The sequence below is a fragment of the Telopea speciosissima genome, chromosome 10, assembly GCF_018873765.1.
Source record: "Telopea speciosissima isolate NSW1024214 ecotype Mountain lineage chromosome 10, Tspe_v1, whole genome shotgun sequence".
NCBI classification, from domain to species: Eukaryota; Viridiplantae; Streptophyta; class Magnoliopsida; order Proteales; family Proteaceae; genus Telopea; species Telopea speciosissima.
The window spans coordinates 56,764,283-56,781,728 of NC_057925.1; the positions used below are offsets into that span (position 1 = coordinate 56,764,283).

The following is a 17,446-nucleotide window of genomic DNA, read 5'->3' on the forward strand; positions in this document are numbered from 1 at the left end:
TTTTCACCTAGTAATCTACTAATCTATTTAACCTATCATTCTTCTTCTATTTTTTACTATTTTTATCATTAAAATAGTAAAAATTGAAAGCACCCACCCGCTTCTTCTCTCTCCCATTTTTTACTCCGTTTATTTTCTTCAATTTTTTTATTTAATTAATTTCTTATTCAACATTTCATCGTCATCATTCTTCTTTGAACAAATCATGGTTCTAAGTGTCGGTATCGTTTCGCGTGTGTCGGACGATATGTATCGATTTTGCTAGTCATCGATACCGTATCGATCGCACGGTACAAACAAGGGGTAAAATGGTCAAAAAACTCATTTTAAAGGAGATTCAGGAGTACTTTTGTCCGATACAGCCGATCTAGGCCAATACCATATCAGTATTGTATCGGTTTTATAGGTTATCGATACCCGTTCCGATACCATGCACAAAAAACCATGGAACAGATTGATTCTCTTCAAAGCCCACGATACCGAGCACTAAAACCATGAAACAGCTCGACTCTCTTTTAAAAAATTAATTAAATAAAAAATTGAAGAAAATACAAAAAAAAAAAAAAACGAATGAAGTAAAAAACAAGAGAGAGAAGAAGTGGGTGGGTGTTTTCATTTTTTTACTATTTTAATGACAAAAATAGTAAAAATTAGAAGAAGAATGGTAGGTTAAATAGATTAGCAGGTTACTAAGTGAAAAAGAAGGGTAATTTGGGTATTTAAAAATATGAGGGTAGAAGAAGATGTAAAAGTTTAAAAGCAAGGTAGTTTTAGAAAAAAAGTTTAAGGTAGGGTAGTTTTAATAACTATAGGCTAAGTGTAGGGTAATGATAGTAATTGCCCTAATAATCATATAGAATACGGTACAAAAGGTAAGACGTTGGCACGTTGCAGTAGTTGAAAGACAAAATTCTAGGTTGGTGTGGAAAACGAGAAGTCATTCTTTGGTCTCCAATAAAGAGAAGGAAATTGGGGCAAATTAGGGCACCCATTACTACCTTAAACATCTTTTCTAAAACTACCATGTTTTTTAAACTTTTATATCTCTTTTTACCCTCATGTTTTTAAATATCCAGATTGTCCTTCCTTTTCATCTAGTAATCTGATAATCTATTTAATCTACCATTATTCTTCTATATTTTACTATTTTTGTCATTAAAATAGTAAAAATTGAAAGCACCCACCCACTTCTTTTCTCTCCCGTTTTTTACTCCGTTTTTTTCCTTCAATTTTTCTATTTAATTAAATTTTTATTCAACATTTCATCCTCATCATTCTTCTTCGAACAAATTATGGTTTTAAGTATCGGTATCGTTTTGCCCTATCGGATGATACGTACCGATTTTGTTAGTCATCGATACCGTATCGATAGCACAGTACGAATAAGGGGTAAAATGGTTAGAAAACTCATTTTTAAAGAGATTCAGGAGTAATTTTGTTCGATACAACTGATCCAGGCTGATACCATATCAATATCATATCGATTTTGTAGGTTACCGATACCCGTTCTGATACCGTGCACAAAAACCATGGAACATATCGATTCTCTTCAAAGCCCCCGATATCGAGCACTAAAACCATTGTACAACTCGACTCTCTTTAAAAAATTAATTAAATAGAAAATTTGAAGAAAAAACAATAAAACAAAAACAAAAAACGAATGAAGTAAAAAACGGGAGAGAGAAGAAGCGGGTGGGTGCTTTCATTTTTTTACTATTTTAATGACAAAAATAGTAAAAATTAGAAGACGAATGGTAGGTTAAATAGATTTTTTTTTTTTTTTTTTGGGTCGAAAGGTAGGTTAAATAGATTAGCAGGTTACTAAGTGAAAAGGAAGGGTAATCTCGGTATTTAAAAACATGAGGGTAGAAGGAGTTGTAAAAGTTTAAAATTTGGGTAGTTTCAGAAAAAAAAAGTTTAAGGTAGGATAGTTTTAGTTAATATAAACTAATTGTAGGATACCGATAGTAATTACGCCAATAATCAAATAGAATACGATACAAAAGGTAACACGTTGCAGTAGTTGAAAGACAAAATTCTAGGTTGGTGGGGAAATTAGGGCACCCCATTACTCCCTCAGCCGTTGACGAGAAGTCATTCTTTGGTCTCCACTAAAGAGAGGGAGAGATATTCTCAAAGCTGGTAGGTATGATCAGAAATTCTACATTGATCAGTCATCCAAGTCCTTTGTGTTGTCTCTTGGAGGACTTCAGTGTTTGTGTATATTTCAATGTAGAAAGTAGAATTGGTGCAAATGAAGAGCCACAAAGTTCTAAAGTTTGATCCATTTTATACGCAAAAACAAGAAATTTTGCTTTAAATAACTGTTCAGTTTCTTGTCAATTCGAAATTATTTGGATCAATGAATACGTACGAACACTGATCACGAAAAAAAAAGGCAAGTATGAACATAAGTGTTGATACGCGACCTAGGCTGAGTATCCGAAGTTACGAGCCGTCCTGCAACATAACATGCACGAGTCAACGCTAGCCGGTCTGGGCCAGCCGATTGAGCTCCGATGTCTAAGTCAGATCGCGCACACACAGATAATTCGAGAAATTCAGAAGATTGAACTTCCAGTCCCCCCTTTTGAGCTGTGACATACCTAGCTATTTATAGGTTCTGTGACACGGACCGTCATAGGCTTTCATCGATGATAGACCCTTGTTTCGATGTAGGGAGTGTTGAGGTGGAGTCCTATTTGGGTGGACACCTGTCTCAAGGATCATGTCGAATGCATGACCCTAGCTCATATGTTTAGCATGATCTGGGTGAAGTGATCTTTCTTTCTCCAATGCCTCGTTAGACCTAGTATGCTAGGCTCGGTCGACATCCAACCGAGCTGTTTTTGGGATTGGCTAGGTACGAGCTATCCTTTAGATCGGACCAGCCCTGGACATCACAATTTGACATTTCACACCAGCCCACCTTGTTCAACCACGGTTCAGGGAGGTCGTGCCGACCAGATCCGGAGAGATGACATGCGTCACTATGTCATTGGTGGAATGAGAATGGGTATATCAATAAGAAAGAAAGAAATTTTGAAGGGGTTCCTCTTCTCTTTTTACTTATAAAAGGGCATGGAAGTTCTTCACTTGGGCACAATAACAAACAAGACTGTTCTGTCATAGTTAAAGAGATTAATTCTTAGCAGAGATGGGTATGGAGCTTCGTGTTCTAGTGGTGATGGCCATGGTGATTGCCCTCACCTCAGCTGCATCGGCAGCTTCTGGAACTGCTACTTACTACAAACGACCTTATGTTCGTAAGTTTATTAAGATCTTAAGAATTATTTCTGTTTCCATTTCTTTTACGTCTCATTTTCGTAGTGACTTCTTTTAATTAGTTTGATGTTTTTTCACTCCTAGATTATGGATGCCTCTATCCATCATGTGGATTTGTTAAGGCTGTGTTTGGTACGTATTCTAGGTCGATTTTGCATTCTCAGACGATAAAAACGATTATTTTTATCATCCGAAAATGCAAAATTGACCTAGAATGCATATCAAACATAGTTGTAGTTAATGAATTTGCTTTTTCTCATCCTTTAATAAACCCTCTCTGGCACTAATTTTTTCCACGTGGAAATGTGAAGTCGCAAATCATATTTTAAATTTTGGGGCGCTATTCTCTGTGCCGCAGCGAGGCTGTGCCCAGGCACATGGGAGTGGGTGCAATGACCACCCTGCCCCCCCTAAGTGACAGACCCATGTGCCTAGGCGCAGCCTGTGCTGCGGCACAGAGAACATTCTCCCTTAAATTTTATACTCAATTATACCGTTCCACTTGACATGTGAAAGTGGGCCTGTGGGGAAGTTATTCACAGAATTTCAACTCCATCCAATCTATCACGTGCAAGGTTATAGGTATAGGTGGTCATATACCGTTACTGATTGGACCGTATTGGGTGCGAATTGGACTAAAATAAAAAATAAATAAAATCAGCTTTTAGCCGATACTCCCGATCTGGATTAGAGGGTGGACCTCAATGCAATAAAGTTGCTCTATTACAACTTGGTGGTCATTGTTTCTAACAAGAAAACAGTCTCTCCAAACTGAGGATAAAGCTAGGTAGATATATCCCTCGCTAGACCCTACAATAGCGAGAGTCTTGTGCATTAGATACGTCCTTTTTACTCCCGATTTGTATTGATATTGTATTAATATCAGATATCGACAACACATATACGATCGATACGATACTGATACCTTGATCCATGACCATGTGGTTAGTATTATTGGTGCTAAACAAGAGAAACTCTCTTTTCCATTTGTGTTTGTTTTAATAGCCTCAGCATGCTATGGCAACCAAGACAATGGGGTTATGATAGCTGGAGCAAGCGATGCCATATGGAATAATAGGGCTGCTTGCGGAAGAAAGTACTCAGTGAGATGCACAGGGGCTGCAAACGATAGTCCTCGTCCTTGCAAGAGTGGAAGCGGAAGCATCACTGTGAAGATTGTTGATTACTGTGCCAACTGCCAGGGAGACATCAATTTGTCCCAAGATGCCTTTGGGAAGATTGGTAATTTGACTGTTGGCAAAATCAAAGTTCAATATAACCAGTAAGCATCCTCATCACCCCCCTTGGTTTTTTCTAACAAAAAAACTATAATTATTGCAATTTGGTGACCTATGACCAAGGTTTGAAAAATCGAGAATCGGATTGGTGAATTGCCTGATTAAGATCAGAATCGACGGTCACCTTGATGATTCAATATGGTCGATTCATGGAATAGAACCCTACAATTGTTGAAATTTTCAGATCTGAGGACCGATTCCAAAATCCATTTTGGAAATGACCATGAATGTATATAGATCTAAATTTTCGACCATTTTTACTTCTTTTAGTCTGAAAAAAAATAACAGAAAATTAATGAATGAATCATTGGCTGATTCTTGACCGATTCTGATCCGATTCAAATCATAATCAATGGAAGGCAATCTCGTGTTTGATTTCGGGTTTTAAAACCTTGATCTTCACCATCTAACTAGTACTTTCAGATTTTGATGAATGTCTTTTGCTTTATGTGCTGCAGGGTTTGAACTTTGAAGTTGTTCTAGCAGAGGATGACTTCCCTATGAATTTTAAGTTTATGATGAGACCTAATAATTATTAATGTCTAATAAAGTTTGTATCATGGAGAACGGTATGCATGTTCCATGGTTGATGGTTATGGGAAAAAGCAAGAAATTTTAAGTGAAGCTAAATAAAAGAGCATATTAGCATGTTCTGATCGTCTTTCTAATCTAGTCTAGTTATAAAGGTTTTGTTTGGATGCAAGGGAAATACTATATAATTTTGAAAAATATAATATATTTTATGGGAAAATCATTTTTGTTTTTTTTTTTTTTTTTTTTTTTTTTGATGAAACAACAACCAAGTGAAGTGTAATCACACAAACCACACACACACCCGATGTGGGACTAAACCCACCCCCTTTTCTTTTGATTGCAAGGGACATGCTAATATTTCCTTAGGAAGTGAAATATTTATTTTCCATTCCTTTTCTCCCACTTCTCTTGCAACCAAACGGAGCCAAACTAATCTTTCAGTTGGCTGGTTTAGAAAAATTAATTCATGATAAAATTGGGCTTCACTATTCGACTCCGCCTCCCCCCTTGTGGCCACCTGCCAGAGAGGAAACTCCCTGGTGAACATGGGGCCCCTAGTATCTCCCGATTTGTGTGTGTTGCAGGGTCATGCATGAGCCCTGGGGGAATTAGTCGGCCAAAGGCCAGACACCTCTAGTTCCAAAAAAAAAAATTGGGCTTCACCTGAAATTGTTTAGCAAGCCTCAAGTCCATGTGGGTCTTCCAAGTGCTCCATCCAAACTATTTTAGGAGGATTCTCAAGGCCAAGAAATTGAGCTTAAATTGGGCCTTGGCCTGGTCTAAGCCGAACTATTTAAACAGGCATGGGATGGGCTGGGCTTTTACTGTCCTAGACCAACTTGATCCAATAATGCAGCGTTAACTTATCAATTTGTTTACTTAACCTTTGTATGTTTCGGCGTAAAATTTTTACACTTTGAAAAGTGTTTGAATGTTTGTTTATTGACGAAAAAAAATATTGAAAAATTTTTCAACATTTAAAATTTTACATTTACAAAATAAAATTTTTCAAAATAAATTTTACATCGAAACAAACAGAGGCTAAATAAATATGCACATAACATGGGAGGGGTTGGTGCATCGGATCAGGATCGTCTCCAGGGAGCCCAGCGCCTAGGGTGTTGTCAGGGGTATCCAGCGGTTAAATTGTACCGCACACATCTCGATGCACACCTAAGGATTTATGCGACACAGCTCAACCGCTGGCAGCATCCTAGACGTACTGGGCTCCCTGGAGACGAGCTAAATTTGTGTCGGAGAGAATCCAATGATGTTATTATCTCTTCTCTTATTCTTGAATGATGTAATGACTATACTTTTAAGGAGATTTGCACGAGAATGTTGAACGTTTGCCAAGAGAAAGTCAGTGAGGAACGAGTCATTCAAACCATTGATTCAAGATGCCACTCAACTTTTATATATTGATGCCCTCATGCCCCAAAAGTTAAGTTGGGACTTCAGACTGGTAGCTGCCACCAATGGGAACTCAGGAGAGAGTACATCACAATGGTGTCTTGATGAATCCATGAGAAATAATGAAATATCTATCTATTTACAAACTTACCCCTTTCCCGTTAAGCGTATCCGACACCTTTTCTGCGTGTTCAGTTGGGCGGCCGGACTTTCTTGGCCAGTCTCCATGACTTTAGTTGCCACGCAAGGTGTGGGCTTAAACTAAACTCCCCCCCTCACCAAGAAGTAATCAACTATTGACATTGAAATAAAGGAAAAAGAATGCTAACCAGTGTTACAACATTGCATGTACCTGCGCTAATCACAGCCGTGCACAAAATGATCGACGCAGCCCTAGTTCTTTCTAGGGTTGTATCGATCATTTCATGCACAGTTGTGCGGTGCTGATGCGGCAATGCATGAAAATGGTCCCTTAATTTATTTTGAAAAGACAACTATTGTTTTGTCAAATATTATAGGGAAAATTATTTGGACACCCCCTGTACTATGGTCTAATTATTTACGATTACCAATGTTTGAGACAATTACTTGATACCCCCGAAACCTAACGGTGTTAGTCTGCTGTTAGTGTTTAACTGGAAATATCCATTTTACCCTCCTCCTCCTTCCACCAGGAACACAGATGAAAGTAGTCTCTGCAACTTTTCGTCTCCCAATTCTTTCCCGCTCAGAAATATCTCAATCAAGCTCTGCAACTTCTGTCTGTTTCTGAAAAAATGGAAAACAATATTTACCTTGTCTTCCTTCTCATCTCCGTTCTTGCTCTCCCTCTCGTCTCAACAACATCCACCATATCTCCACCATTCCCACCAGAAATGTCGGTGGAATAGCTTCATAACATCATTGAGGCTCTGATTAGAGCAACCGATTTGAGAAGCTGGGCAGATGTCCTCTCAGTTCCAGATCCATCAACCTTCCCCATCACTGCAACCTTCTTCATCCCCACCGATGATGCCATTGAACGTATCTCCAGCTCACTCACTCATGACTTCGACCCATCAATTATCCTCTTACCATATCGTCCCTCAAGAACTCACCTTTTCTAGTCTTCAGAAGTTACCAATTGGTTCTTCGTCGTTCTGATGCACCATGCTCTTGCGCAGAGTTTCCGATTATTCTTTCAGTTTTTTTGTGCAATTTTCGCGTTCAAGATCCATTAGGAATCTCTTTGCTCGTTGATTTCTTGATTGGGCTTTAGCGCAGCTAAAGAAGCGAATCAGATTAATATCTTAATTGGTTCAATGGTATGTCTTGGCATTCTTTGGTTCTGAAACCCTCATGATCTTGAGAGAGGTTTGTAAATGGTTTCTCTTTTCCCGGATTGGTTTTGTGCCTTCTTGTGTATACTTTAATCTATCATCCAAATTGGGGCTCGAGCAATGTTTCAAGAATTGGGAACGAATCATCGGCCTATTAGGAGGCGGATCTGATTTCGATCTATTAGGATTGGAATCCGCTGAGGCCGATTAAAATCAATTGATCCATACTGAATTTTTAGGGTTACGGCATCGGGATTTCAGTTCCGTCTTTTAAACCCTAGGTTTTATCTCAATTCAACTCATCACGATCAGATGAACAACTGTTGTAAAATGTATACATACACCCTGACATGAAGAATGCTGCTTGTTATTTAATGTCATAGTTAATTGGTCCTGAAGGTCATAAGATTGATTTTCTTCGTGTGGTGGAATGGATAGTGTTCTTCATTGGTTGGACAAAAAAATAAGAAAATTGAGAGAAGCCAAAACTTATGATTCAGGGAAGAAGACACACCTGCAAGCGTAAGTGGAAAGAAAATAGAAAAAAGGGGGAAAAAAACAGAACATGGAAGCAATTTCTACGGCTTCCCTTGCTTTAATGCCAAGATCCGTTAGATCTTAATCCAAAACAGAAACGGCAAAAATGTTCAAGATCCGTTAGCCATGGCTGCCGGTTAGTTTTGGTTGCAGGAAGAAGCAGAAGAAGAGGGTAAATCTGTCACTTCAGCACCCTTTAAGGGTAGTTTAGGCATTTACAAAATATTTAATCTATGGTAACAGTGACTGACTAACAGACAGGGTTACTTGAAAGAAATGGTAAACTGCAGGGGGGGTTTAGATTAATTGTTTCAAACATTGGAAAGACTAAATAATTAGGGCTTAGTACAGGGGTTGTTCAAGTAATTTATAGGAGAGGGTTCTTTACATGAAAACATAGTCCCTACAATAGCACAGCGGTCAATCACAGCACGTGTTGGAGCATCAACAAGGATAGGATTTTAAGTTTTAACATACACGGGGGTTGGGTAGTCAATTTGCCTCCCTTTGTGTCTAAACATAGGCACTATATTGTCAGGCATGGTTATGTTTCCTTTATATATCAAACAGAATATGGTACAAAATGTAATACGTTGCAGTAGTTGAAAGACAAAATTCTAGGTTGATGTGGAAATTAGGATCCGGCTCCTCTCCAGCGCACATCGTGCGGCTGGGGGGCTTCAATTCACACCATCGCCCGCATCTCGATATAATGACATGTGGATCGAGGCCTCCCCAGCCAGATGATGTGCATTGGACATTGTCCCGGAGCTCAATCCTGGAAATTAGGGCACCCCATTACTCCCTTAGCCGTTGACGTTGACGTGAAATCATTCTCTGGTCTCCACGAAAGAGAGGGAGAGAGAATGTCAAGGCTGGTAGGCATGATCAGTCATCAAGTCCTTTGTGTTGTCTCTTGGAGGACTATTTCAATGTAGAAAGTAGAATCGGTGCAAATGAAGACCCACAACGTTCTAAAGTTTGATCCATTTTATACGCAAAAACAAGAAATTTTGCTTTTAATAACTGTTCAGTTTCTTGTCAATTCGAATTGACATTATTTGGATCAATGAATGCGAACAATGACCATGAAAAAACAGGCAAGTATGAACGTAAGAAAGGGGTTCCTCTTCTCTTTTTACTTATAAAAGGGCATGGAAGTTCTTCACTTGGGCACAATAACAAACAAGACTGTTCTGTCATAGTTAAAGAGCTTAATTCTTATCAGAGATGGGTATGGAGCTTCGTGTTCTAATGGTGATGGCCATGGTGATTGCCCTCACCTCAGCTGCATCGGCAGCTTCTGGAACTGCTACTTACTACCAACGACCTTATGTTCGTAAGTTCATTAAGATCTCAAGAATTATTTCTGTTTCCACTTCTTTTACTTCTCATTTTCAGAGTGACTTCTTTTAATTAGTTTGATGTTCTTTCACTCCTCGTTTATGGATGCCTCTATCCATCATGTGAATTTGTTACGGTTGTGTTTGGTAAGTATTCTAGGTCGATTTTGCATTCTCAGAAGATAAAATTATTATTTTTATCATCCGAAAATGCGAAATTGACCTAGAATGCATATCAAACATAGTTGTAGTTAATGAATTCGCTCTTTCTCATCCTTTAATAAAACCTCTCTGGCACTCACTTTTTCCACGTGGAAATGTAAAGTTGCAATTTCTTTTCACAAAAAAAAAATGTTTTCATATTTTAAATTTTGGGGTGTTGTTCTCTGCAGTGCAGGCTACTACGCCCAGACACATGGGGGTGGGTGCAATGACCACCCTGCCTCCCTGAGTGGCAAACCCATGTGCCTGGGTGTAGCCTGTGCTACGGCACAGAGAACATTCTCCCTTAAATTTTATACTCTATTATACCGTTCCACATGTGAAAGTGGGCCTGTGGGGAAGTAATTCCCAGAATTTCAACTCCATCCAATCTACAAAGTGCAAGGTTATAAGTATAGGTGGTCATATACCAATAGGTGCGAATTGGGCTAAAAAAAATCAGTTTTTGGCCGATACTCCCGATGTGTATTAGAGGGTGGACCTCATCGCAATAAAGTTGTTCTATTACAACTTTGTGGTCATGGTTTCTAACAAGAAAACAGTCTCTCCACAGAAAATGAGGATAAAGCTTGGTAGATATATCCCTCACTAGACCCTACAGTAGCGGGAGTCCTGTCCATTGGATATGTCCTTTTTACTCCCGATTTGTATTGATCTCGTACTGGTATCAAATATCAACAATACATATATGATCAATACGATACTGATACCTTGATCCATGACCATTTGGTTAGTATTATTGGTGCTAAACAAGAGAAACTCTCTTTTCCATTTGTGTTTGTGTTAATAGCCTCAGCATGCTATGGCAACCAAGACAATGGGGTTATGATAGCTGGAGCAAGCGATGCCATATGGAATAATAGGGCTGCTTGCGGGACACAGTACTCAGTGAGATGCACAGGGGCTGCAAACGATAGTCCTCGTCCTTGCAAGAGTGGAAGCGGAAGCATCACTGTGAAGATTGTTGATTACTGTGCCAACTGCATGGGAGACATCAATTTGTCCGAAGATGCCTTTGGGCAGATTGGTAATTTGACAGTTGGCAAAATCAAAGTTGAATATAACCAGTAAGCATCCTCATCACCCCCCCCCCCCCCTTGGTTTTTTCTAGCAAAAACTATAATTAGTGCAATTTGGTGACCTATGACCAAGGTTTCAAAAATCAAGAATCGGATTGGTGAATTGCCTGATTAAGATTAGAATCGACGGTCACCCTGATGATTCAATACAGTCGATTCATGGACCAAAACCCTAGAATTGTTGAAAATTTCCACATATGAGGATCGATTCTAGGATTTTTTTGGGACTGATTCCAAAATCCATTTTGGAAGTGACCATGAATGTATTTAGATCTAAATTTTTAACCATTTTTTCTTCTTTTAGTCGAAAAATAAATAGAAAATCAACCTATTCAAATCATAATCAATGGAAGGTAATCTCGTGTTTGATTTCGGGTTTTAAAACCTTGATCTTCACCATCTAACTAGCACTTTTAGATTTTGATGAATGTCTTTTGCTTTATGTGCTGCAGGGTTTGAACTTTGAAGTTGTTCTAGCAGAGGATGACTTCCGTATGAATTTTAATAGTTTAAGATGAAAGCAAATAATTATTAATGTCTAATAAAGTTTGTATCATGGAGAATGGCATGTTCCATAGTTGATGGTTATGGGAAAAGGCAAGAAATTTTAAGTGAAGCTAAATAAAAGAGCTTATTAGCATGTTCTGATCATCTTTCTAATCTAGCTTATTATAAAGGTTTCGTTTGGTTTCAGGGGGAATACAAATATATGTGATAGAAAAATCATTTTTGGTGTTTGATTGCAAGGGAAATGCTAATACTTCCTTAGGAAGTGAAATATATTTTACACGAAATTCAAATATTTCCTTTTACTTCTATTTCCTTTCTCCCACTTCTCTTGCAACCAAATGGAGCCAAACTGATCTTTCTGTTGGTTGGTTTGGAAAAATTAATTCATGATAAAATTGCGCTTCACCTGAAATTGTTTAGCAAGGCTCAAGTCCATGTGGGTCTTCCTACTGCTCCATCCAAACTATTTTACAGAGGATTCTCAAGGCCAAGAATTTTGATCTAAAATTGGGCCTTGGCCTTGTCTAAGCCGAACTATTTAAACAGGCATGGGATGGGCTTTTACCGTCCCAGACCAACTTGGTCCAATAATGCAGCCTTGACTTTTCAATTAGGTATATTTGAGATCCGCTCTTCCCTCCAACCATTCTCAATTTGTTTAAATCTAAAATAAATCCTCTTTGAAATTATGAGTTGGCAATTTCTCTACCTTGAGTCTGGGAGGGGCAAGTGTATGCAGGCGTACCTCCCCTTCGTAGGGAGGTTATTTCTATTTCTTGAATCCACAATCTGATGGTTGCATTAATAGTGCAACTTAACCGTTACGCCAAGACCTTTACCCCCAAAAAAAAAAAAAGGTTGCTCTAGGGCTCGCCCACACTACAATGAATGGGAGAAGGGTTCCTTAAAATGTAGTGTGGCCCTGCCCAATACGATGGCTAATAGAAACATGTGTTAGTTGGTTATGGAAACCACTCATTCCCACCTCTCTCCTAACTTCTCCAATTTCTCTCTATATTTCCACGTATGTATAACTAGAATATCAACATTTCTACTATACTACTATAAAATTTACATTCTCTAACCCTTAACGAATAATGACGTTTCATATAAGTATATTAAGCAAATAACATCTGTGTTGGAGGGGTTGGTGCATCGGAGAGGGAGGATCAACGTACGTTAACATACGAGAACGGCTCACAGCCGTTCAAATGGAATCCATATCATGTGGGTCCCACGGAGTGGATTCCATCTGAATGGCTGAGCCATTCTCGTACATGAACTTGAGTTGGGTTCAGGTGTCTTTTTTTTTTTTTTTTTTCTTGGGTAGAAGGTTCAGGTGTCATTTCCTCTTGTGTTATTCTTGAATGGTGCGACTATACTTTTAACGAGATTTGCGCGAGAATGTTGAACGTCTCCCAAAAGTTAAGTTGGGACTTGTTTTACCAAAAAAAAAAAAAAGTTGGGACTTGGAAGTTCTGCCACCAATGGGAACTCAGGAGAGAGTACATCACAATGGTGTTTTGATGAATCCATGAGAAATATCTACCTATTTACAAACTTACCCTTTTCCCGTTAAGCGTATCCGACACCTTTTTGTGTTATTATCAAAAAAATAAAAAACACTTTTTCTGTGTGTTCAGTTGGGCGGCCAGACTTTCTTGACCAGTCCCCATGACTTTAGTTGTTACGTAAGGTGTGGGCCTAAACTAAACGACCCCACCCCCCCACCCATCCACCCACCCACCAACCAAGAAGTCTATCAACAACTGAAATTGAAATAAGGAAACAGGAACGCTAATCGGTGCTACAACGCAGCAAGTACCTGCGCCATTCACAGCCATGGCACAAAATGACTGACGCAGCCCTAATCCTTTCCAGGAGTGCATCGATCATTTCATGCGCAGTTGTGCCTATGCCTATGCCTATGTCAATGCCAATGCGGCAATGCATGAAAATGGTCCCCTAATTTATTTTGAAAAGACAACTATTGTTTTATCAAATGTTATATATTTATTGGGAGAGGGTTCTTTACATGGAAACGTAGCCCCTACAATAGCACAACAACCAAACACAGCACATGTGGGAGCATCAGTGAGGGCAGGATTTTAACATACATGGGGGTGGGGCAGTCAATTTGCCTCCCCTTGTGTCTGAACGTAGGCTCCACATTGTTAGGCATGGTTATGTTTCCTTTATATATTATACCACATGATGTAGATTAGCCATTTGCCAGAGTTTAGAGTCTAATTCAATCAAATGCCCCTTTGTATTGGCACACATATTATATATGTCCATATATGTGAACCAATACTCCAGGCATTACTATGCACTTTCTCTACTTTGAGTGGAAACATATTGTTTAGATTAAAAAATAAAAAATAAAAAAAAATGGCTCAAATTATTTATCTTTATGATTTTCTAAAACATCACTTTCTATTGTTACGTGGATAACTACCTGAAAATGAGAAAATATAGGAAAAAGTTCTTTGAGACAATAGGAGGGTACCTCACTGCCCTCTTATGTACAAAAATGTTTTGTCAACCTCATTGATGTGTTCCTTTAAGCTGCTTGCTCGGAGAACCCTAGCCCAAATAATATATAAGACCTTATGAAGAATAAAATATATGGGAGAAATTAAACATATATTTTTAATTCCAATATCCTCCCTCTCACCAACCCTACTTCTTCTCTTGTCTCATTACTTTATTTAACAACCTCGATTCCTTCCTCTATTATTGGGAAAATTTTGTTAGTACTCTAAACTTAATCTATTTTTATCCATGAACAAACTTTCACGTGTCGTTGTTCCTAATTTTTTTAAATACCCTAATTATCCCTCAATGTGATTTTCATTTTACTATTAAATCTAATCTCCTAAATACCTATTGAAATGACCTATGTATACATATTTCTTTGTGATATATATATCCCTTTAATGCCTATATTCCATTCTAACCACCCTCAATCTAATAAGGTATAGTATTTGATATATGTGATGTGAATTGACCAATTTTATATCATATTTTCTTAAGTGTGTCAATTTAGAACCAAATTTGAAACCACCCATTCAAAATTGAAGATAATCTTTTGGCTCGGCTCGGATCTAATTTTGGAAATTAAAATTTCATTTGATTCGGCTCAGGTTTAGTTTCAATTTTAGGCTAAAAACCATCTATTTGAATCGATATCAACCCGAGTGAAGTGTAAGCCATATAAATCGAACCAAAATGAAGTGTAACATGAGTTCCAAGATTTCAGTTTTCACTTCGTCTTTTACTATTGATTTTCTGTACTTTTCTTGTGCAATTTTGCATCTCTATTAGTTTTCTCTCTCATACTTTATTTCTTCAATACCAATACGAGATATTTCCAAATTTCGTAAGAATCGAATAAAATAGGATAAGTTAAACCAAATTACAATGACATACAAACCGAATGAAATCGAATGCAGAAAACCGAATAGGAACCTAATAATACCCAACCTAAAAATAGAACTGAACTGATTGACATCCTTACATTTTATATCTATGTATTGATTTTGTTTACGTACTAAAATTTAATATTTTAATAATTAGTTTACTAATTTGGTATGTAATACGTAGTTAAATGATCTTTTTTTTTGGTAGGAAGTTAAATGATTTTATTATGTATATAAAATGTGAATTTAAAAATGAAGAAAAAAGAAAGGTGAAAATGACCAATTAAGGGGTAATACTGTAATATAAGAATTTTAAAAAGCCATGAAAGAAAAAAGAGTTAATAATTTCCTTATTACCGTCCGCAGAAGTATTCCATATATATATCTGAGACGATTTTGGTAGCGTAAGTTCCCTCAAATTTCTCTCTCTGCAATCTGAGACACAGGTTGAAGGCTTGGGATCTCTCTTTCAATTCACCATGTATCCTTGCGAGCTCACTGCGAATTCGAACGTATGGGCCTCTTTTTCTGTCTATACCTATCTAATTTCAAATGATTAACTCTGTTTACGGTTAGTGTTTGAATTAAAAATAAGGATTTCTAGTTTCAATTTTGGCACTTTCAATGGTTAGTTGCCTTCACAATTGTTGATTCTGTTGTTAAAAGTTTGAAAGAGCTCATATTGTTATTGATTAATTTATATACGATGGTCTCTCTCAATTGTTTAGAATATTGGGCTTTCTGGGTTTATTAATTCAGCTGGTGGAGAAGTGTTCATTTGGATTTTATGGAGCTATAATTTGTTGCTATCAGTTGGTTTTTGCTTTAAAATTTTACAATTGAAGAGATACTAATTTTCACAATTTGTGAGTTCGCATTATCTTGAGTATTCTGACAGTTGAATTTGAGAGATTTGAATTATGCATTTTTTTTATTGAGTGGCATGGGAGATTGAAATGTGTTTGAACATGTCTTCTCTGATTGAAAGGAATTATGGCAATAACATATAGAATCTAATTGTTGCACGGGAAAACCTGGCTCTGATTTGAAGCAATTTGTGCATTGTTCAAGTATTTGAATCTATGATTTGTAGGTTTGCTGATAAGACTTCCTATTACTACTTTTGGATTTTATTCTGAGATCACTTTGACTTCCAATATCATACCCCGTTTTCTAATCCAATCTAAGAAGTTTTTGTATTCAAACTTGTGTAGTGTTGACAATTTTAGAATTGACGCTCCAAAATATAAAGATAATGTAGTAGTTCGTTACTTATTTATTTTCTGTAAGTAACTTATATTATTGCCATTTTTTAACTGCTGCTTTCTCTTATCAGAGGAATTCCAGTCCTACATGCTCGCAGACACAGAATGGTTATATGGATTCAGTTTCTCTCTTGGATTCAGAGAAGGTAGTGAAGGGGTTCTTCCAACAACAGCCTGTCAATGGCGTTGATGAACATCTTATTGAGTTCTCTGAGGAATTGAGAAGTAAGATAATCTTTGAATCCTTGAAATATTGCATACCTTTTCAGTCTGAACTTAACACACTGTCATATCTATATTCTCCACAAACCAGGCAATTAGATGAGACCGGAGCGGAAATGTCTTATAGTTTCACCTTAATTTCATTACAGAATAATAAGGGTTTGGCTTCTGCAATTGTCACGGACTCAGAGTGACATGTCTATTTAACCCCTTATATGGATAATTTTAGTCAAGTTGGTGATACAATAATTTGCAAGCTGCTTATGTTGGATGATTCTACATCTTTAGTTTCTAATTCTCACAATTTCTTCTTTTATAATGATATACATCAAGGTTTGCACAGTGCACATAGATGTGTGAAGACTATGGCTAGCTGTTTAACAGTCATCTGAGTGTGGACTGATGGTCTATAGCAATGGGGCATACTTTCCCTCAAGATCAGCTCGAAGTATGCTGTTTGGTCCATAGTTGTCACGGCATCTAGGCGATCCAAGCTGTTGGAGGGGGGCCTGGACCTATGGCGACACCAACAAGGTGCCCGCCTGATGCAGGCATAGAGGCAGCAGTGGAGGACGTGGAAGTCCAGCTCAACCACCCAAAGATCCTTAGAAAATATGAGAGAATAAGAGCAACATGGCTAATTAAATTCTGACTGCAATCAAGGATCCTTGCTTGGCTGATTTGGTATTGATTGCAATCAAGGATTGATTGGCTGATTTGATATTGATTGCAATCAATGCTTGATTGGCTGATTTGGTGTTGATTGCAATCAAGGCTTGATTGGCTGATTTGGTATTGATTGGAATGAAGGATTGATTGGCTGATTTGGTGTTGATTGCAATCAAGGCTTGATTGGCTGATTTGGTGTTGATTGCAATCAAGGATTGGTTGGCTGATAAGCTGATTTGCAGTTGATTGCCTTCGAATCCTATCCTTAATTAGTTTTTACCTAATATGCTATGTTTTATTTAGTATGTTCTTATTTTAGTAAAACTCA

The 17,446-nt window shown here is 37.7% G+C and overlaps 3 protein-coding genes across 6 annotated transcripts in view; all 3 read left to right on the forward strand.

Annotated features, from left to right (window-relative positions):
• The first annotated feature begins 3,053 nt into the window (after positions 1 to 3,053).
• On the forward strand, positions 3,054 to 5,241 carry LOC122642873 (EG45-like domain containing protein). The gene is made up of 3 exons (XM_043836478.1): positions 3,054 to 3,266; positions 4,291 to 4,567; positions 5,042 to 5,241. The coding sequence occupies exons 1-3, from the start codon at positions 3,158 to 3,160 to the stop codon at positions 5,046 to 5,048; spliced, it is 393 nt and encodes a 130-aa protein (XP_043692413.1). The 5' UTR covers positions 3,054 to 3,157; the 3' UTR covers positions 5,049 to 5,241.
• Positions 5,242 to 9,563: 4,322 nt separating this feature from the next.
• Positions 9,564 to 11,681, forward strand: LOC122643066 (EG45-like domain containing protein). Its single transcript, XM_043836700.1, has 3 exons — positions 9,564 to 9,725; positions 10,742 to 11,018; positions 11,483 to 11,681. Exons 1-3 carry the CDS (start codon positions 9,617 to 9,619, stop codon positions 11,487 to 11,489), a joined length of 393 nt encoding a protein of 130 aa, XP_043692635.1. The 5' UTR covers positions 9,564 to 9,616; the 3' UTR covers positions 11,490 to 11,681.
• A 3,670-nt stretch (positions 11,682 to 15,351) lies between these two features.
• LOC122641987 (probable NAD kinase 1) overlaps positions 15,352 to 17,446 on the forward strand; it is a 44,437-nt gene continuing 42,342 nt past the window's right edge. For 2 of the 4 annotated variants that reach the window (XR_006330001.1, XM_043835354.1), the window contains exons 1-2: positions 15,352 to 15,474; positions 16,299 to 16,452. Coding sequence is in view for 3 of the 4 variants with exons in the window: in XM_043835354.1 (XP_043691289.1) it covers positions 15,442 to 15,474; positions 16,299 to 16,452 (187 nt within the window). In the remaining variant the exon portion in view is untranslated. The remainder of the gene's footprint in view (positions 15,475 to 16,298; positions 16,453 to 17,446) is intronic. The other 2 variants (XM_043835355.1, XM_043835356.1) reach the window with 2 other exon arrangements.